This window comes from Canis lupus, chromosome 14, assembly GCF_011100685.1.
Source record: "Canis lupus familiaris isolate Mischka breed German Shepherd chromosome 14, alternate assembly UU_Cfam_GSD_1.0, whole genome shotgun sequence".
NCBI lineage: Eukaryota > Metazoa > Chordata > Mammalia > Carnivora > Canidae > Canis > Canis lupus.
This window is the reverse complement of record NC_049235.1, coordinates 13,106,800-13,128,218: the sequence shown is the minus strand read 5'-3', so window position 1 is coordinate 13,128,218 and position 21,419 is coordinate 13,106,800. Positions and strand designations below refer to the sequence as shown.

Genomic DNA, 21,419 nt, shown 5'->3' with positions numbered 1-21,419 from the left:
ATACTGCCTCATTTCTCATAGTATAGACAAGAGTCCTCTTCACAATCTATTCAATGCCACTTTTTTTTTTTTGCATTTTTATACTTTTTATTGATGATTTTGCTGTCTAAAATGGCCCCTCAAATGTGCAAAATGCTAGCTAGTGTTCCTAAGTGTAAGAAGCTGTGATGTACTTTGTAGAGAAAATACATGGGTTAAATAAGCTAAATTCAAGGATGAGTTATAGTGCTGTTGGCCATAATTTCAACATTAATGAGTCAACAGTGTATATTAAATAAGATGTTTTTTACTAAACCACACATAAAACAAGGTTATGTGTTGACCTATTGCTGAAGATACTGTGACAGGAGTCTCACAGGAGCCTAACTCTGGATTTTGCCATGAATGAAAAGAATTGACTGTGTAATAAATATTCAAAACATTCACTGTTAACTTATCTCTCAGCTTTCCTTCTGGTCTTAGAGAAGAAAACACCTCTGAAAGATTCGAGGCTATTCTCAATAATTTTAACAAGGCAATGAACACTCAAATGACACAACATAATCTTCTTGGCTTCTAGAGTCCCTTCTAACAACTTATAAAATATTATTTCTTATTAATTAAAAGTTCAGTTTGGGACACAGACGAAGGTATCTTCAAGGATTATGTTATCAGAAAGTAAATATTTTCAGCTCAGCAGGTGGTTTACTCTCTGCTACAACTCTTCTCTGCCACTGTGGTACAAACGCAGCCATACACAATATGTAAATGAATGGTTGTGACTGTGTTTCAATAAAACTTTATTTACAAAAACAGGCAGGCTGGATTTGGCCTGCAAACTGGAGTTTGCTGACCTTTGATTTAATGTAATGTTGGTGCTTGGTTTATTATAGTAGTTGTCAGTTTACTAGAAGTTTACCTATAAACCATAGAAAGTGAAATAAAATTTTTTCCATTTCTGTATTTCTCTGCTGGTAGTGCTGGTAGTGGTAATAATAGCATGTAGTGAGTGTTTATTAAATGCCAGGCACTGTGCTAAGCACTTGATACTATATTTTATTTAATTAGTGTAGCCATATGAAGCACTACTATGATTATTATCTCATTTTTCAGAGATAGAAACTGAGGACCCCAGAGAGGTAAAGTAACTCATTTAAGGCCACAGGAAGTGGTACAACCTGGTCCCAGGATAGGTTTGACCTTGTAGCCAGCATATACTATTTATTTGCCTAACCTTTTCTTATTTCCTGATTTTTTTTTAATTTTGGGATGTTGATCTGAGAGTCACAATTTCATTGTCAGCATTGTAATAAGCTTTTCTGAAGAAAAACATCATAATTTGTCAGTGGATAAGTAAGTAGACAACTGTGGGTTTTAGCTCTAATTCTTTAGTTTTTCAAAAGTAATTTGTATTTCTTCCTAATTTTTCAAATGTATTGTAAAAGAAGAATGTATCTAAATGTGAGGCTTTGCTACTTTACTCTCTACTGGGAGACTTGTTTTTCTTTATCGATTAATTGGGAGGTTTTATTTTGTTCTTGTTTCTCTCATATCCTGATTGAATGATTACAAAGCCCTTTGCTGTGTTTGAGTCACTAATAGCACTTTAAACACAGAGCCAACCACTTGGGGGACATAGATTTGTGTTTGTTGAATGACTAATAACTTAGCAATAGAACTACCTTCTTTTCTCTAACTGTGTCAACTATTCTTCACATTGCTCATGCCTGCTGTCTCTGGTTTTAGTTAGTTCTCAGAATTAGCACAGACCTTGACATCAGTAATAAGATATAGGTTGTAGAAATGACTAGGTCGGAGTCATGAATATTGAAAAAGTAGAGTTACTGATTTGGCTGTTTCATGAGAAACACTACCCTCCTATTACCCCTTTACATTTAGTTCCCACTCACTAGATCAACCTTTTATTTGGACTCAGTATTTGTCAGATAGAATTATGAACCCAAAAATAACGATCCTTGTTTTCTGGAAGCTCAAAGTCTACATCAACTGATTGATTTTATATCTATATAAATAGATATATTTATATATATTTTACATCTATTTATATAGATGTAAAAACATATATTTATATCTATATACACACACATATAAAAATATAATTTTATATATATAGAATTTATATCACCTCATTGTGTATATGTGTGTTTGTGTGAGTGTGTGCTTTAAAGCAGGGGCTATGAGGGCAGCCTGGTGGCTCAGCGGTTTAGCGCCGCCTTCGGCCCAGGGCGTGATCCTGGGGACCCGGGATAGAGTCCCACGTCGGGCTCCCTGCATGGAGCCTGCTTCTCCCTCTGCCTGTGTCTCTGCCTCTCTCTCTCTCTCTCTCTCTCTCTGTGTCTCATGAATAAATAAAATCTTAAAAAAAAAAAAAAAGCAGGGGCTATGAGAAGAGTATAGTAGGAGCACAGAGGGAGGCTCACCTGGCCAGCTGACTGCCTGGAGGGGGGCAGGGAGGTCTCATGAAGAGGGTCATTTGGGGGTTAGGAATGGAAGTTTTGCAAGTGGAACAGAGGGATTGATTAACATCTCTGGAGAAAGAAGAACACAGCAGGGAGAGAGAGGATGAAATATTTTGGGAATGATAAGAATTTTGTTAGGGTTGAGAGAGGATGGGGCAAGCAAGGGATGAGCCTGGGAAAATAGTTGGGACCAGATTATGAAGTGCATGTGGTCATAAAGTCAACTTTAGAAAGCCTTAATTAGGGTGTGGCATGATCAGAGCTTTATAAAAATAATTCCGGTGACAAAATTGATGGAGGAGCACAGTGACAATTGAGTTCTACATTCTTCTGCCTTCCAGCTTTCTCCTGTGCTTCTGGAGAGTATCTAGAAATGAAGAACCAGGTATGCAGTAAGTGTGGCGAAGGGACCTATTCCTTGGGCAGTGGCATCAAATTTGATGAATGGGATGAATTGCCAGCTGGATTTTCCAACGTTGCGACATTCATGGACACTGTGGTCGGCCCTTCTGACAGCAGGCCAGATGGCTGTAACAAGTAAGAATCCAAAGGAGTCTTTGGATCTTGACTTAGTACTTGAGAATGGTATAGTTGCTCTTTTCCAGAAAGACTTTGGGGGTAATCTTGGTACTGATCGGGATTATAGATAATCTAATTGCAAAGAATCATATTGTTTTTTGGATGGTCATACAGATAATGTAGTTCAATTTTCATGAGATGAAAATAGTTGCTCTTTGGACATAATAGATGCCATATACAGAAAAGCTACCAGAAAAACAAATCAGTTTTCTGATAATATATCTATAATATTCAAGACAGTGGTATTTCTACAAACCTTTCTCTAATTTTTAATGGATAATTTTAGATTTATTTTTCTTCTCCTCTGAAAGGAAGAATTGTGTAATCTTCATTTAGATACTGTATTATCTCCTATAAGAGAAAGTAGGTTAAATACATAAAGTGGAAAGCTCTTTCACTTAATTTCTACCTTTTAAACAAATTTAGAATTGAAGCATAGTTGACATAAAATGTAGCAATTTTAGGCATCAACATAGTGATTTGACAATTATATATGTGATGAAATGTTCACCACAGAACTGGAGTTGCCCTCTGTCACTATGCATAGTTATTACAATATAACTGACTTTATTACTTGTGCTGTGATTTCTTCCTTTCTTTAGGGGATTATTAGTTTCACCTATGACAACACTGGTAGAATGTTAAATTGTTTTGAAAAGACACAGAATCTTTATCTTTGGGCTGTAATCCTTCCTGTTCTCTTGTGTTGACCATGCAACATTTCCTTCCTTATGGCCATGGATAGGAGAAATAAAACTTCAGGCCACTGGCTGCCTTCTGACTAGAATAGCTTCTCAGGAACTCAGCATTTTTACCAGGACCTAAGGATGCCAGGGAATTACTTAGCTGTGCTAAAAAGATGTGTTCTCTCCTTCTTACCTTCCCCAACCCTGCTTGCTTTCTAGTGTTCTCTCTTTTTCCCTCTGCCAAGTGACATTTTTATTCTCCTGATAATGATCATTTCATTATATAGGGTTATGATATTAGATATCATTAATAAGATTATTCCTCTCTGTCTCTCTGTATATATATATATTTATATATGCGTATCTTTGTATGTATGTACACATATACATATATATACATGTATATACATATGTATTAAAGTATGTGTATATATTTTGAAAATATAATTTAATTTTTTAAAACAAAATTGCTCTTTAGAGTAAGGTACTTGTAGGATGTTATGGTACCTCAGATCTTTGTTTAGGTGGGCAGGAGATATTGATATGGCTTCTTCTTCTACTTAGAATATATAGTTTATTCATTAAAGAAGTTTAATGATAATTACAACTTTTTCAATGTACTGTCCCATCTAATTTTCTCAATGTGAGTTTCAGTCTGATATTGCTGTGATCATCTCTCTCTTCCCCTCCCTTCCTTTTTCCATTCATCTAATCTTGCTTTAATTCTTTTTAATTGGTTGGGTCATAGAATTTTCCAAAGTGGTTGTAGCATTATAGACTCCAGTGGCACATTTGAATTCTAGTTATCCTCCATATTTACCAACGTTTGTTTTGTCAAGTCTTGTTTTATTTTAACCATTCGTGTGTGTGTTTGTGTTTGTGTGTGTGAAATGATACCTCCTGTGCTTTGAATCTGATTTCTTATGAACACTTTTCATATATTCATTGTCCATGTGTTTAATTTTTGTGTGTGAGATGTCAACATGTTTTAGCCATTTTCTATTTTTTGGGGGTCATTTTCTCATTGAACTCTGTGAGTTCTTTGTGTATTCTGGACATGAGTCGTGTATATTCATATAATACTTAATACATGCATGAATGCATATGCAAATACATGTATTGATAAGTATGTGTACTATTTTCTCCCAGTTTGTAGCATTTGCCTTTTCATTTTCTTAATGATGTCTTTTGATATACAAAAGTTTAAAACTTGAAAAAGTACAATTTATCAAATTTTTTTGTTACGGTTAATGTTTTTTAATATCTTTAGATATTTTTGCTAATCTTGATTGCAAAGGCTACAAATTGTGGTATGCATTCTGAGAGTGTTATTAGAGTTATTATTGTACTTTTACATAAAATGTAAAACTGTACAATGGTATTGTTACAGTTATACCCTCATTTGTGTTCTATCATTGCATATTATATTTAGAAACATAAACCCTATAGTATAATGAAATGTATGTTAAATAATATTTGTTTTTAAAAGCATTTAAGAGATGAAAAATTTGGCATTATATGTTTATCATACATAGAGCACCATTCCTGGTGTCCTTCTTTATATATAGATCTGAATGTCTAGGATTATTTTTTTCAACCAGTGAAATTTTCTTTATCCTTTCTTATTATGCAAGTCTGCAGCTCACAAAATCTTTCAACTGTTGTTGACTTAAAAATGGTTTTATTTTTGCCTCTGCTTTGAAGAATATTCTCTTGGACTTTGGACTCTGGACTTACTTTTCTCTTTCTATGCTTTAAAGATGTTCTACCTTCCAAATTCTCCCTTATTTGTGCTGGAAAGTTAGCTGTATTTTTTATGATTAATTCCCTTCTATGGAACATGTCTTTAATTCTCTGCCTACATATAAAATGCTCTCCATATTTTTGCTATTCAACAGTTTGTGACGTGCCCAGTATTGGTTTTCATGTATTTATTTGTTTAGTTAGCTTTTTGGATTTGTAGGTTGATCTTTTCACCAAATTTAGCAATTATTTTATACATTATGCCACCAATAATGTTTTTCTACCTTTTTCTCTCTCTCTTTTCCTTCTTTTACTCCAATTACATGTACATTAGACTACTTGATATTGTCTAAAAATTGTGAGACTCCTTTTTCTTTCAGTTGTTTTCTCTCATATTTCAGATTACATAATCTCTATTGCTCTATCACTAACTTTTTTTTTTTTTTTTTCAGTCTCAAGCTTGTTCTCAAGCCCATCTGGTGAATTTTAAATTTTACATGTTGGGATTTCTCAGTTCTAGAATTTCCATCTAGCTTATTTTATGGCTCTTATTTTCCTTAAAATACTTGAGATTCTCTATCCCTTCACTTACTGTATTCATCTTTTATTTATAGTTGACTATATTTGTAAGAGCTGTCTTAAATACTTGTCTTTTTTTTTCTTACTATCTTTTTTCTCAATTAAGGATCATATTTTCCCACTTATTTGCATGCCTGGTAAATTTTTATTGTATCGTGGGCATTGTGAATATTAAGGTGTAGGAAATGTGGGTTGTTTTTTTCTTCATTTTAAGGGTGCTAAATTTTATTCTGGCCGGCAGTTTATGTACTGAAAGAGCACCTCGATCTCATCAGTCTTGGTTTTTTTGTTTTGTTTTGTTTTTATTTTTTAGGATAGCTCTGTATTGGTTTCACTCTTAGTCCTAGGTCATGGCCTTTATTTCAGTGCAGGAGTTGGCAAACTGGCCTGTGGGTCTTTTCTTTGTTTTTTGTAAACAAAGTTATATTGGAAGACAACTGCACTCACTTATTAATGGCATTATCTGTGGCTGTTTTTCAGTTAAAATGGCAAAGTTAAGCATTGCAGGAAGGACCAGATGGTCCACAAAGCTAACAATATTTATTTACTGGCTCTTTATGCAGAAGTATACTGATACCTGCTCTAGGGCATGGACCTTATTCCCAAGGTGGGGCAGTTCTGCTGTCAGATGAATGCCCAATGTGGTTATCAAGTTTTCTCCCCTAGGGCTGACCTGGGGCTCCAGTGACTCCACTAAAGTGATCTCTCTGTTTATGTCTCAGCTTTGCAGTGGCTGTTCTCTGCTATGTTTGTCTGTACCCTCCAGCCCCAAACCCAGGACCTAGTCTATATGGGACTCTTGGACCCATTTTTTCTGATTCTCAGGCCTATAATTTCCAGCTGCTTTAGCTGCCCTAAATAATCATCTCTGTTCCTCAGCTCAGTGATACGTCTCTGCTCTACTTGGGTGCCATGGTTTGGAAAGCGTCCTGAAGAGTGAGGTCAAAGTCATTTTGGGCTTTGCCTCTTGCATTTTCTGGCTCTCAAGAATCTCAGTCCTATGTTGCCTATTGTCAGTGCCTGAATTTGGCTTGTATATTTTCCTTAACAGTTTGTTAAAGAGAAAGGGCAAATCCAATATCAGTTAGTGAGTCATGTTGGGATGTGGAAATCTTAGTCTTCAGATTTCTTTCAGAAAAAAAAGAAAAGAATTTGCTAAAATCTCACTCTTATTATCCATATCAACAGTTGCATCTGAAGAGAAGGATGATAAGTTGTGCTTTCATACAGTTTGGTTAGAAATTTTTTTGGGGGCAGAGTCAACATGTGATTCATTATTGATTTATCTAAGAATTATGGTTAGATTTACAACTTAAAATTTTGTTCACCAGTGTATTTTCTTAATTTTTCATTTTTTTTTGTTTTTTTGTTTTTTTTTTTTACATAAAAATTCCAACCAGACACTTACCCCTACTATATACTCTGAAACTTTGATCTGCATTTTATTTAGTTTTACTTTAAACAGGTTTTTTACTAGGACTATCCCTTCTTTCATATCAAGGAACTCCTTATCTCCCTGCCAGGTATATATGTTTTTAAATAAAACTTTGGATTTGTTTGAGAGAATAATTCTACCTCAGACTATTGCAGTTAGTGGTCATCTATTTAGTGGCCAAATTTTTGGTGAAAAATAGCAGTTTCCTAGCAAATGGATCATATAACCTTATCAGGATCTAAGAAGCCCTTTGCTATATGAGTCTTTTCCCAGTAGTATGTTGGCCTTTCAGTTCCAGAAAAGCTTTAGACTTCTCTGCTATGCCTTGCTGATGGGAACTACTTTTGAAACTGAGTTATGTAACTTGTAAACAGAAGAGGTTTCTGAATGCTAAGGTAAAAATGCCTCTTGGTTTTGTTTCCACAGCTCTTCTTGGGTCCCTCGTGGAAATTACATAGAGTCAAATCGTGATGACTGCACGGTATCTTTGATCTATGCTGTGCACCTTAAGAAGTCGGGTTATGTCTTCTTTGAGTATCAGTATGTCGACAACAACATCTTCTTTGAGTTCTTTGTAAGGCCTTTTATGTTATAGAATTTACTTTTTGAGGGAAATTCATGTAAAATTTCTCTTAATTAATTGTTGCTATTCCATGCATGGTATGCCTCCTCAGTTTTTTTCTGTCAACCAAACCTTTTGATAGTAACAGAAAACTTTATTTTTTTCTTTAATATTTTATTTTCTGCTTAAATATTGTTTATGTTGAGCTCTCACTTTGTTGGATAACATTGGACTTGTTTTATTTTTGGTTAATAAGATCCTTAGATGACCATTTTGATTTGGACTTTTAGTGTGAAAAATACTTTCACCAATATTCATTTTAAATTTTTTATAGCTAAGTTATTTTATTCAAAATATATTTTCACCACTTTTAGTTTTTGTTTTTTTTTTTCTCTTTGGAGTTTCAAGTATTTGATTTAAGTATAATCATGGGCAGTATTTCACAAGTGGAAGTGGCTATATGTTTCTGATTCTGTCAGTTTTGTACAATCTAAAGAAATCAGTGGATGGAATAGTTGATTTCTTTGGTAAGAGATGACATAGCATTACACAATATAAGATAAAATAGTAGTTTACAGAGTAGGCTTGAAGGGAGGTGGGTAGAGGGATGGGATAGCTGGGTGATGGGAATTAAGGAGGGCACATGATATATGAGCACTGGATGTTCTATGCAACTGATGAATCACTGAACTCTACTTCTGAAACTAATAATACATTATATGTTAATTAATTGAATTTAAATAAAAAAATAGGCTATTACTACTAAAATTATATAAGTATTTAATATAGGGGTACCTGGCTGGCTCAGTTGGAAGAGTATGTGACTCTTGATTTCAGGATTGTGTTTGAGCCCCACATTGGGTGTATAGATTGCTAAGATAAATAAATAAGAAACTTTTTAAAAATTAATATAAACTGTGTCCAATTTAGCAAATAGTTGTTGCAGTCTCTCAAATGCTTGAGAAAATATTTTCAGATTGACTTCTTTAAAAAAAATTGTGTGTTGTATAAGTGACTGGGAAAACTGATCTTGTAAAATGTTTCTGTGGTTCAGATTTCAGGAGCCCAGGTACTAATTATTCTAAAACAAATATATTTTGCTCCTGATAATGGAAATCTGTAAGTCAGAAGTTTGATAGGAAGAGATACTTGCCATGAAAATATGAGCTTTAGATTTGAAGTCAAGAGATTCTGGGTCAAGTCCCAACTGCAGCGGCTGATTATGTGTTTTGGATAATGAAGCTAACTTTCTGGCCCTCAGAATTCCATTTTGCAGAGTGGATTGTATGACAAGACCTTTAAGGATCCTCCTTGTCCTAATATCCTTTGATGAGTTCAAAATGTTAAGTAATTTTCAAACAGATTTGCTTTTATAAGCTACAATGTGTTTGCAAAACACTTCTTAAGGTAAATTATTCCCGATTCCATGAAACATTTTTGCAATACTACCAAAATGAGAGTAAAGTTAAGAAGTTAGGTAATTATAAAACTGTTAGAATAAGCACTCAGTTTTATATTGTTGAGTAAGTCCTTTGAGAGTTGTTGGTAAAAGTACTCTTAAGGCATGAAGTTTTATTAGTTCCTTTGAATGTTGCCTCTGTGCTTCTGGTTACAAATTGAAAAGAGGTGGTGAGTTCCTTCTTTTGTTGATGTTTCAGCTTTATAGGTTACAGTTTATTGACTCAGAGTGTCAACACTTCAGTCATCATGCTTATGGTTAATGGAAAGGAAATACCTGAAGCCTGAAGGAAAGTCGTACCTACGGATATTACATAATTTAAAGCTGTCAAGTATTTAATTTTAGAGCTATGGGAATTTCATTCAGCTCCTCTACTCTTCTTTTTAAGCAACGGAGCTGAAACCTAGAGAGAATAAGTGGTTGAATCAAGGTCATACCTTTACTACTTACTTTTAGAATGAGGAACAGAAATCAGATTCTAGAATGCCAGTAGAATATCCTAATATCACATGATGTTTGATTTCAGCTGGAAAAACAAAACAAAACAAAACAAAACAAAACAAAACAAAACCTTTCAGCTTATCCACATATTGACCACCAAAGGTATATTTAGGGTACATATCTGCTTAAAAATGGCTTAACACTTGCATTAGAATGTTCATTATGCTTATAGTACATATCTGATACTTAAATTCAGATTAAACAAATATCTTCAGTGGCTAATATTCTCTGGTATTTCTAGTTTATAATCTTTTAGGAAATATTTTTATGGAGATCATTTTAATGTTGTTGATAAACTGCTCAGGAGGATGAATGAAATGGCCAAGATGTAGAAAAGAGAGAAATAGCCATTTTGGCCAAAGTTAGAGGTTACAAGTTTTTATGTCAACCCTACTGTGTTGCTGCCTCTTGTGCGGTATTACAGAATGGCCTAGCTTTTTGATGTCTGTGTATTCTTCAGAGGCCTGGAAAAGTAGTGTGCAAACCCTTAGGCATTTTATAAGAATTGTCTGGAAAGCACAAAATGTTTGGTGCTAAAGATAGCAGCTGTAGTCATTTGAACTGGTCCTATGATTCACATTTCCCCCCAAATAAAAATTTAGGGCTTTGGCTTTGACTGTAACTACTTACCTACATATGTGGAATAAGTCCTGGGGAATTGAAAACAAAGCAGGTGTCATTTATTTATGAATTTAAAACCTGACTTCCCTAAATCTTATAAAAATATGCTTTATTTTTATACTATTGGGCCTGCATGGTGAATGAGAGCTTTTAAAACTTTTGATAAGGTTTTCATAATGACTTTTTCTCCTTTCTGTGAATTTTCTGGTTTAACTGTTCTCATCCTCTCTCCTTTCCTCCTCTCCTGATTCTTAACCTTTTTGTTATAATAATGAGGATGCTTTACATAGAACCACTTGTATACAGTTGTCACTTAGGTTCCAGAGGTCTTGGTATGTTTACTTTCTGAGAATCACTCATGGTCATTATTTAGTACGTTTTGAAAGAGGCTCTTGCAGCCTGTCCTATGCTGAGTAACAAATTTAATTAAAGCCATTATTCAAGAAGCTTTACTGGGGCCCTTGTGTTTAATCCACAGATTCAAAATGATCAGTGCCAGGAGATGGACACCACTGCAGACAAGTGGGTAAAACTCACAGACAATGGAGAATGGGGCTCTCATTCTGTAAGTCTCTGTTCATCTTCTCTCCCACCAACCCCCATTCTGCTCCTTCCTTTCCCCAGTCTTACAAAAATGTTCATGAAAAAAAAATTGTTCATTAATTTAGAGTTTCTAGTTAGAGAAGAAATTGCCCCAAAGTTTCAGGGACATAGCTTCTTTGTAGGTATTTTTTCTTGCCTTTCTCTTTCTCCTTAGGCTTCTTTCCTTACTCTTTCCCATCATACTCCAACTTTCTCCTTTTCAAAGGGGCATTGAGAAGAAACTAAGGCTATTCAAAATTAACACAGAGAACCTTGGGGTATGTATGTAAGTTTACATATGTGCCTGTCACATGGGAACAATCAGTGGCTCTTGACTATGGAAGGATCCTTTGATCCAATTTTCTCTGCAGTTACCCCAACAAGTGACTTTCCAGCTTGTCTTGTTAGGGGCTGGATTGACTCCCCTGTTGGACAGCTCTCCATGTCACAAAATCCATCCTTGTTGGCGCCTAAACCTGCTTCCTGTTTATCATCTGTTGCTCAGAGTTCTGTCTCTGGTTATATTGGGTGAGGTACCTGCATAGTCTCCTCAGGACAACTCTAAATGCTTGAAAGCAATGATCACGCAACATAATCTGTGAATCTGTTATTGTTTGAGGGCACTGCCCCTTTAGAATGAGGCACAGTTTTAAAATTTAACTCTGGCTTATTGTAGCTGTGTTTCTGTAGGCACTTGGCTTAATCTCTTTTGTTTTGTTTTTGGCTTATTCTCTTTGAATCTGATTTTTCATGTAAGAAATGGGAGCAGTCTTGCAGGATTAAATGAGAGGACATATGAGAAAGGCCTGGTGTGGTGCCTGCAGTGTAGACTGAACTCTATTTCAGTAAGTGACCACCCACCCTCAACTTTGCATTGGAGCAGGTGCCTCATCCTTGAGTGATTAATACAATGTACCTTTCAGACTGTCTTTTTGATCTGTATGCCTGGAAGTGATACTAGAGCCACTTAAGATCCATTCACCTAAGCATTCATTAAGCTGGGCTTTGAAAGTACAAGTAACCCTTGGCAACTAATATACTTTCTTCACTTAACACAAGTGAAAGTACTCAGTGCACTACTTTTCTGAATGCGTGGCAGGGTGAAGTACTTGGATATGTTTTAATTTCATACAGCTTGAATTTGGCCAGCCAGAGACTACATAGAAGAATAAGAGTGGCAGATGAGAAAGCAAAGAACCTTTAAATTAGTTCATTTGACAGAAACAGCATGAGATTTACTGGAAGTGTTGTTTGATATGTAAATAAAACAATGTGCTGGTGGCAAAGGAAGCAAATATTAAATGTAATATCATTTACATTCTGGAGTCATTTAAATCATGTTATTTTATAACAGTCCTATTTTTCTCTGGTTGTCATTGCAGTATTGTTTATTAAACAATTTTAGAAGGAAGCAAAGTCTTTCTGTTGCCTTTTTGTTTTCAGAGTCCAGAGATCTACTTATGAATAGTGGCAGTCAACAAATATATAATTGGGTTGAGTGCCTTTTCACTCTCTGGAATGAATTCCTTTTTAAATATAAACCAAGACTTCAGGCACATAGTTTAAAAATTCTTTTATCTTTTTGTTCAGGCTTAAATAATTTTCTTTTCCTTCTTTGTTGCTTTATTTTTTGGATTGGCAATTTTTTTTTTTTTTTTTTTTTTTTTTTTTTTAGAAAATACGACTATAGCACAGTAGACTCAAATTTGTAGGTGCCCAGTTAATGGTGTTTCATTATAATGCCTTGAACAGTGTTTAAGGGATTAGCTTTTAGATATGGTTAAAGTAGCATGATTTAAGGACGTCTGGGTGGCTCAGTGGTTGAGCGTCTGTCTTCGGGTGGGATAGAGTCTTGCATCAGGCTCCCTGCAGGGAGCCTGCTTCTCCCTCTGCCTATGTCACTGCCTCTCTCTGTGTGTCTCTCATGAATAAATAAATAAAATCTTAAAAAAGTAGCATGGTTTATCTGACCTGAATGCCTTGTGTTCTTCTTTACAGGTAATGTTGAAATCAGGCACCAACATATTGTACTGGAGAACCACTGGGATCCTTATGGGTTCTAAGGCAGTCAAGCCAGTTTTGGTGAAAAATATCACAATTGAAGGTACTTTGTAGCAATTTTTTTTTAGTAGCCACATATCACAATTTTGAGTTAGCTAAAACATCAATTAAATTGTTGGTTTGGATGGCTCAAGGGTTTATGAGGCAGAAATTAGTATGTTAGCCATCATACATGTCTAGAGATCCTGGTTTTATTTTTGGAGTTGACTGGTATTGTTTTTTTTGTTTTTTGTTTTTTTTTTTTTGTATCCTTAAATTAATCTGTGTGAAAAAATAAGAACGATAAAAATTTTCAATGTCTTTACATAAAACATAAGGATCATTGTTAATAAGAACCTATGCTTCATTTAGGAAACATCTATTATGCCAGGCATCAAGCTCACACAGGTCACTAAATCCATAGAAATAATAAAATAAACTCATCTGCCTGTCTCCTAAACCTCTTATGCCTCTCTGAACCAGCCGGACATTTTCTGGCCCAGGAGAGCAGCCAATAAACCCTGGCATGGTTCATTCTCAATTAGGGCTAATTTTAATTAAGGCAGTGATTCTCCTTTATTAATGGCTTGTATTTTACTACATTCTATATGGTTTCCTGTGACACTAACTCATTAGTCATAGGGACATCTGCTGGCAAAGGCTGGAATTACAAGCCAGAAAAAAAGGCCACTCCTCCCAGGGTTTGGGTCTTGCTTGTGACTTAATGATCAGTGGAGAAAAAGGGAACAGGTGGCTGCAAAGATCAGAGCAGAGTAGGCTGGTACAACTGGAGGAGACCTTAGAGTTCATCCCACTTCTGAGTTAGTGGAGTTGTCTCTTGACAACTCAGTTTATAATTTAGTATACCTCTGTCAAATCTCAATCTCTTAAGTGTTTGCTCTATTTAGGGTGTTCATTTTTTATTTTTTATTTATGATAGTCACACAGAGAGAGAGAGAGAGGCAGAGACATAGGCAGAGGGAGCAGCAGGCTCCATGCACCGGGAGCCCGACGTGGGATTCGATCCCAGGTCTCCAGGATCGCGCCCTGGGCCAAAGGCCAAACCGCTGCACCACACAGGGATCCCTACTTAGGGTGTTTAATTCAGTATCTATCCCAGTTTTTTGCAGACAGTAAATATTTCCTTGGTGTTGAATGAATGGAATAAGGGGTCCTGGCTTAATGCTGCTGTTTCTCTCACTTCTGATAGAAGCAGCAAGAAGGTGCTGATTTGCTTCTTGCTAGTGGGTCCTTCCTTCCATGCTCTGTTTTTTAATTACCACACAGGGGTGGCATACACATCAGAGTGCTTTCCATGCAAGCCAGGCACATTCAGCGACAAACCAGGTTCCTTCAACTGCCAAGTCTGTCCCAGAAACACCTATTCTGAGAAAGGAGCCAAAGAATGCATAAAGTGTGACGAGCACTCCCAGTTTTCGGGTAGGACTAGTCTTTGTCAGTTTATGTTCTTTGTTTTCTCTCTAAATTTATGTCTGTTGAGAATGTGTATTCATAAGACAGAAGCCACACTGAAATGTGGTGGGAACAGTGTGCCAGAAACCAAGTGCTGAAGTGAATCAATACTGAATGGATAAAATACAACTTTTTACCCTTTTGTGCATGACTTTTCCATTCGCCCTTTTTTCTGTTCCACACCCTATGGAGAACTGCTATGGATATATTTATACTCATCTAAAACAAATCATATTGTAATTTTACATGATTCGGTGGCATAGAGATAGATATACTTAGAAAATGTTCATTTGCTGCAAATATACAATGTTCATTGATGATGGAAGACATCTAATATCTTTTTGGAAAAAATTATGATAGGTTTCTTGTGTATCATGGAAAAATTTATTGATCTAGGGTAAATAGAAATGCAGGCCTTTATTTTCCTTAGGCCTAGCTAGTTCTTCCTAAATTGCTCTGGTAAGGTTATTTTAAATTTTGAGTTTTCTGGGTTTGTTTGTTTGATTTTTGCCTTTTCTGAGAGTCACAACATAAATGACTAATTTCTGAAATGTGTTTTTATGTTGCAGAAGAAGGATCCAGTGAGTGTACGGAGCGACCTCCCTGTACCACAAAAGACTATTTCCAGATCCATACTCCGTGTGATGAAGAAGGAAAGGTATAGGCTGTGTTCAGTACACTGCATTCTGTGTTAGTCCAACCCTCTTCCCAATTTGAGCAGACTCTAGTTTGTTTGTGAGAGACTTAAATGAGTTGAGTTATAATATGTGTTTGTAAGTAGGACATGAGGAAATTTAAGAATGTAGATTCTGAGTCTTGCTATCCTGGCTTTAATTTCATGCTATTACTTATTAGTGCTATGGTTATTTGCTCTAAGTTTGCTTTTTCATCTGTAAAATGGGGTTAATTTACTTCTTACTTCACAAGGTTGCTATGAGAATGCAAGACATTATCAGTTTAAGGTTCCTTGTATAGTGTCTGGCACATAGTGAGTGTTCCATAAATCACTGCTATTTTTAACAGCTAATTTTTTTTTCAGAAGTAATAGAACCAGGAGGAACACAGTCTTAAAATGTGTACTGTGACTCACAGGATGAAAACATCCTGTAACTTCTCTTTAATTATTTGGTTCTTAGTAGGTTTGATCAATAAAAGCCATGCAGCCATAGGCAAATTCAGTTATGGCAGATTACTGTGTAATTGTGTTTAGAAAACGTAAAGCAATTAACCTACAGCTGGCACTTCGCCAGAGGAAAAATACACACATGAACCTTGCAGTTGATGTGGTATTCTCTGTATGACAGTTAGCCTGTATTAGCGTGTGTCAGTAGGAGAAACTGAGATTGAAGTGGCTGCATGGGTGCCTGGGTGGCCCAGTCGGTTGAGCATTTGACTCTTGGTTTCAGCTCAGTTCATGATCTGATGGTTGTGGGACCCAGCCCTGCACTGGGCTCTGTGCTCAGTGCAGTTTGCTTCAGGTTCTTTCTCCCTCTCCCTCTGCCCCTCTCCGCTCATGCTCTTTCTTCCTGTCTTTCTTTCTAAAGAATAAATAAATAAAATATTTTTTAAAAACATGGCTGCAATGCAGCATTCTTTCTTTGTGTTTACATCTTTGAAATCATGGCATTTAATTTCTTGACCTAGTTTGCAGAATATATATACATGTCAGAATCACTTTTCTTTTCTTAATTTAATTTTATTATTTATTTATTTATTTATTTTTAAAGATTTTATTTATTTATTCATGATAGTCACACACACACAGTGAGAGAGAGAGAGAGGCAGAGACACAGGCAGAGGGAGAAGCAGGCTCCATATAGGGAGCCTGACGTGGGATTCGATCCCGGGTCTCCAGGATTGCGCCCTGGACCAAAGGCAGGCGCCAAACTGCTGCGCCACCCAGGGATCCCTCTCTTCTTAATTTTATATCCTTAGGTTCTAATATGTACTTTTTATATTTGTGTGATAATTAATCTTACCCTGAGTCCTTAAATTTTTTTTAAAGAATTAACTCTTTAGTACTTAAGACCAAGTTTATTCTAGTGTTTGCAGGAGAGCTATTACTTGCTCAGAATAAACTCAAGGGAAGTCCAGTTTAAATTAGTGGAAAATTTTAATAATTAGAAGTATATGTATTGTTTTAAATAAGAACAGTAACTCAAATAGCCCTATAATGATGGCCAAGGAAGGGATATTTCCACTTAGAAAATACATACAGAGAGCCACTAAGATGAGTTGAAAGTAATTTGAAATAATGTTTCTTCAGCTAAACTTTTTAAGTTAAATTTCTTATTAATAATAAGTAAGGCAAATTGAATTTGTTTTATGTAGTAATCACTAATTCAGCATTACTGAAACTTAAATGAATGAGATCTAGTATAAAAATGGTTCTTATTTTTGCTATGATGAAAATATCCAAATGCCCTATTTTTATTATGTCAATAAATAGTTTAGTGTGTTAGTGAATAGTGTGATAAAATTTAGTTGACCTGGGCCTAAAGGAAGTAAAACCATATATCAAATGTACAATGTACTGAATACCCATGCACACACACACACACATACACACCTGTGTACATGCATGTACCCACAGGCATGCTGTGTTCACACATACACACAAATTACATTTTTCTGTGGAGTCTGGGTGAACTCTGAACACATCAGTATAGAACACATTGTATTAGCGCTCTATAAACTCAGTGATTCTTAAAAAAGTGATTTAAGACTCGTTTCAGGAAAAATGTGTCTAGCTTCAGAAGTAAACAAAAACCAATAGAAAGTTAATTAACAGATATAGTAGAGAAATGTAGATTACACATGAATTTAAATTTTTTTTTATATTTTCATTTGTTTCAAAATTTTCATTTGTTCTGGTTTCATCTTTTAAAAAGGTATTTTAATCTTGCTTGGCACAGCCTGGTGATTTGCTGATGGTTTAGTGATGTTTCCAGGTCGTTCAATGACTGTAGCTTTTTTTGTCCTGTCATACTCTCTTTGATCTTATTGCTTAGAGAAGATCCCCAAGGGAAGCAGCTATTGAAGTAGACAGACTTTGAACATTATAATTTATATGACACAGGAATGTCACAGGTTTCTGTGTTCATTTTGAAGCCCGATTATTTGATTGCTTCCCTCCTATAGGGAACAGTTTTCAGAAATATTTCAATTAGTAACTGAAGCCATTCTAATTCTGACTGAGGGACTCTCATTAACATCAGGAAATGTGGACTTTCTATTCTTTCATTCATTTATGCAGTGAATCTTTATTGAGCACTGGTTAAATTACAGAGTTCTGGGTGATGAGGGCAGGACCAAGGACAGGCAGAAGAGGAAGGTAACTGTCTTCATGGATTGTAGAACAGTGGTTGTCCATTTTTTTTGTATGCAGCAGACTCACCTGGCGGTTCCTGTCCTGGATTTTTCATTTCAAAAGATATGGAGCAGGACATGAGAATTTATATTGCTAAAAAGTTCCCAGGTAATTCTAATTCTAGGATCTCAGCAATTTGAGATTTCAGAGAAAGAGCCTGGATTTCAGAGGAGAGATGGTCTTTCAAAGAAAGAAAGAGAGAGAGAGAGGAGGAGAGAATGAAGGAGAAAAGGAAGGAAGAGAAAGAAGAAAGAAAGAAAGAAAAGAAAGAAAGAAAGAAAGAAAGAAAGAAAGAAAGAAAGAAAGAGAAAGAAAGAGAGAAAAAAGAATTATTTTCAGTTGTGATTAGTGTCACGCCAGAGAAGTCTTGAGTTTTATGGGGATCTGACCCAGCCTGAGAAGGCTTCAGATCTGTACAAAACCTTGGCCAAGGCATGGAGGAAGAACATTTCTGGAATAGGAGCAGGATGGTGAAGACCTGATGTGGGACACAGCATGGAATATCTGAAGAACTAATGACTAGAATGTGGGAGTGTAGGAAGGGGGTTGCATTTACAACATCTAATGACATAGGCTTGGGCTAGAATAGGGAGGTTTCAGAGTGATGAGTTAACTTGAAATTTTTTGTGTATGTTTTATTTTCAAAATGTTGTTTAGAGCCCACTTTTTAAACATGTATTAAGATATACTCATATGGCTGCATACAGCACATGCACTGATTCAGTGCTTGAGATTTGAACTCAAAAAATTTTGACCTTGCTAATGTTCATTGAGAGAAGGCATCTTTTAATGTTAGCATTGTATGATCACCTTATGGCTTCTCATGATCTCCCTATGGCTGAGATAGAGAATTGTGGACTAAATGGTATGGTTACAAGGATATATGGGTAATTGAGGAACTATATGTAAAATATTTGACTTAATAATTGGATATATCAACTAGGACTATAGTTGATATTAACTAATAGTATAGTTGGTATCATGTATTTGCCAAAGGAATATAAGTTTAACAACATAATTATACATATCCTAAGTCATACCAAGAATGATTACATGTGAATTATTTTCAACATTTGATTTAAAATCCTCAACTTGCATGAGGATGTTGGGAATAAGTATGTTAAATTGTAGAGCAATAAAGCAGGGGAAAATGACAGAAGTAAAATTTAGAGAGATCCCAGAGTGTTAGCATATTGTGCTTAAATTAGCAAAGTCCACATTTATTTGTGTCAAGTTCTCAGATATAAAAATATTTAGAAAAGAGAAAACATTAATTTGCCAAAACTTGCCAGAAATATCTTGAAGAAAATCCAAGCTTTAGAACCTGGCTTTACCAAATTAAAAATGCATCAGACATTTAAAGGGGAAAGAAACCTCCCAAGAATACAAAGGATATTTAGTGTTCAATTAAGTGGGCTCATGCCTGAAAAACAAGTCACTTACTTGTTTATCATATCCATAAACGTTGTCTCAGATCTGCTTACATAAGTTAGAGGGATAAGGTGGTTTTGTAGGGAGTTAGCTACTTATAGACAATGTTTAAGGTTTTATTTATTTTGGGTGCTAGAACTAGATAGAATTAATAACTTTTTGTTTTGTTTTGTTTTTGTCTTTTATCTCAGGGTGAAAAGTAGTTCCCTCCCCTGTCCTAACTGTGGGATGGAATACACCGTTCTTTTTAATGGTTGTAAAACAAGGTGTAAATTTTGCTCCCTCACTTGGAGATAATTAAGAATTCTGTTAATAAAATTAAAAGATACTTTCCAGATTTGGGGTAGGTGGAAGCAGAGCAGGAGAGAATTGAGTCACATGATTGGGAAGTTAACATAGAGCAAATAGTTTTATCAAGACATTTTTTTCTTGCTCTTCTCTTGGACACTCTTGGTTCATTTTGATTTCCTTTCCAGGCAATCTATTTCCTGTGGTAACAGATCCCTCTGGCATGTCCACCCAAAACAGTCTTGTCCTCACAGCTTTTGATCATAGAAGTGCTGAGCAAAGTTTCAGAAAAGACTCTGATTGGCCCTGCTTTAATCATGAGCCCACCTCAGACCAACCATTCTGTCCAGTAGGATGGGATACTTCGGTTGGACTTCACCGGCTGAGCTCTGTGGCTGGGTGGCCAGACTGTGTAACTCCTTGTTCCTTTCAGTGTCACACAAATCAGTACCTGAAGAGGAAAAGGTAGTGTTGGTTACCACAATAAAAAGAGAGTGATTCTGTGCAGATTCACAGAACTCCTCTACCCTTAAATAACGTGAATAGATCTGGCAAGATTGTCTTGATATACTGGGAATTCCCACAGAATTTTTTGCACACCTCTCCTGATATTTTCATAGTGGTTACAGAAGGTTTGCTAGTGTTTTGGTATCAGATCACTATTGCAAATACAATTCTTGTAAAGATGATTGTTTCCTTCATCAGACTCTCAGCTTCCTGTAGACAGAAACACATTCTTAATCACTTAAAAAGAAAAAAAAAATCTGTCAGCCTGGTAAAGTATCTGGAACACAGAAGATAATGAAGCATCTTTTGAGTGAATTTATGAATGAGAAAATTAGTAAGTGAATGAATGATTAACATATTTAGAGAGGTGTGTTCTGTCGTTGGCAGAGGGCTTGAGAAAATTTTGACAAAAAAAAAAGAAAATTTTGACAAAATGGGTAGAAGCAAGAGAAGAGAGGCCATGCACTATATTAAACCATTTGATATTAAATATGGTTGAAGTTGCTAATAATTTTTTTTTCAGTTTGGAGAAAAGACACCATGGGATAGAGGAATTTGGATCATCTTTCTGACATGTTCTACATGTCCTAAAGAGATTTGATCTCTTCCCTTTGAATATACATGACATTTCATGTTTCTCTTGGAAACAATGATGGTGACAATAATTATGGTAATAGCAGTGATGGTATTAATAGCAGAAGCATCCATCACACAATTGTGTGCATGCTCACTGTGTATGCATGTGTGTATTCAAACATTGCCTCTAATTCTTTTTTTCAACAGCTATGCATTTTAGACAGTATTATACCCAGTTTGTAGATAAGAGAACTGAGGCTTAATGAGGTTAAGTAATTTCTGGAAGGTTATAGATAGTCACAGCTAGTGGGTCTTAAGATTGGAATTCTAACCCTAATTATGACTGCTTCCAAATCTGATGCTTTTGCATCCTCTTCATATATTTTCTTTTTTTTTTTATATATTCTAGCACTTTGTGAACCTGTCATCAGCTGCCTTCACAGCAATTTGTCATTCTAATATTACAGTGCTTTCTTCTATACACCGTAGGTACTTAACAAAAACTTCCTAAGTAGGAAGATAAAGCAC

At 35.6% G+C, this 21,419-nt stretch overlaps 1 protein-coding gene across 3 annotated transcripts in view; it reads left to right on the top strand.

Moving 5' to 3' along the window:
* ELAPOR2 (endosome-lysosome associated apoptosis and autophagy regulator family member 2) overlaps positions 1–21,419 on the top strand; it is a 170,852-nt gene that overhangs the window by 93,570 nt on the left and 55,863 nt on the right. For all 3 annotated transcript variants that reach the window (XM_038556669.1, XM_038556670.1, XM_038556668.1), the window contains exons 3-8: positions 2,801–2,996; positions 7,908–8,055; positions 11,103–11,189; positions 13,205–13,310; positions 14,534–14,686; positions 15,289–15,377. In XM_038556669.1, coding sequence (XP_038412597.1) covers positions 2,833–2,996; positions 7,908–8,055; positions 11,103–11,189; positions 13,205–13,310; positions 14,534–14,686; positions 15,289–15,377 — 747 coding nt within the window. In that variant the 5' untranslated portion in view covers positions 2,801–2,832. The remainder of the gene's footprint in view (positions 1–2,800; positions 2,997–7,907; positions 8,056–11,102; positions 11,190–13,204; positions 13,311–14,533; positions 14,687–15,288; positions 15,378–21,419) is intronic.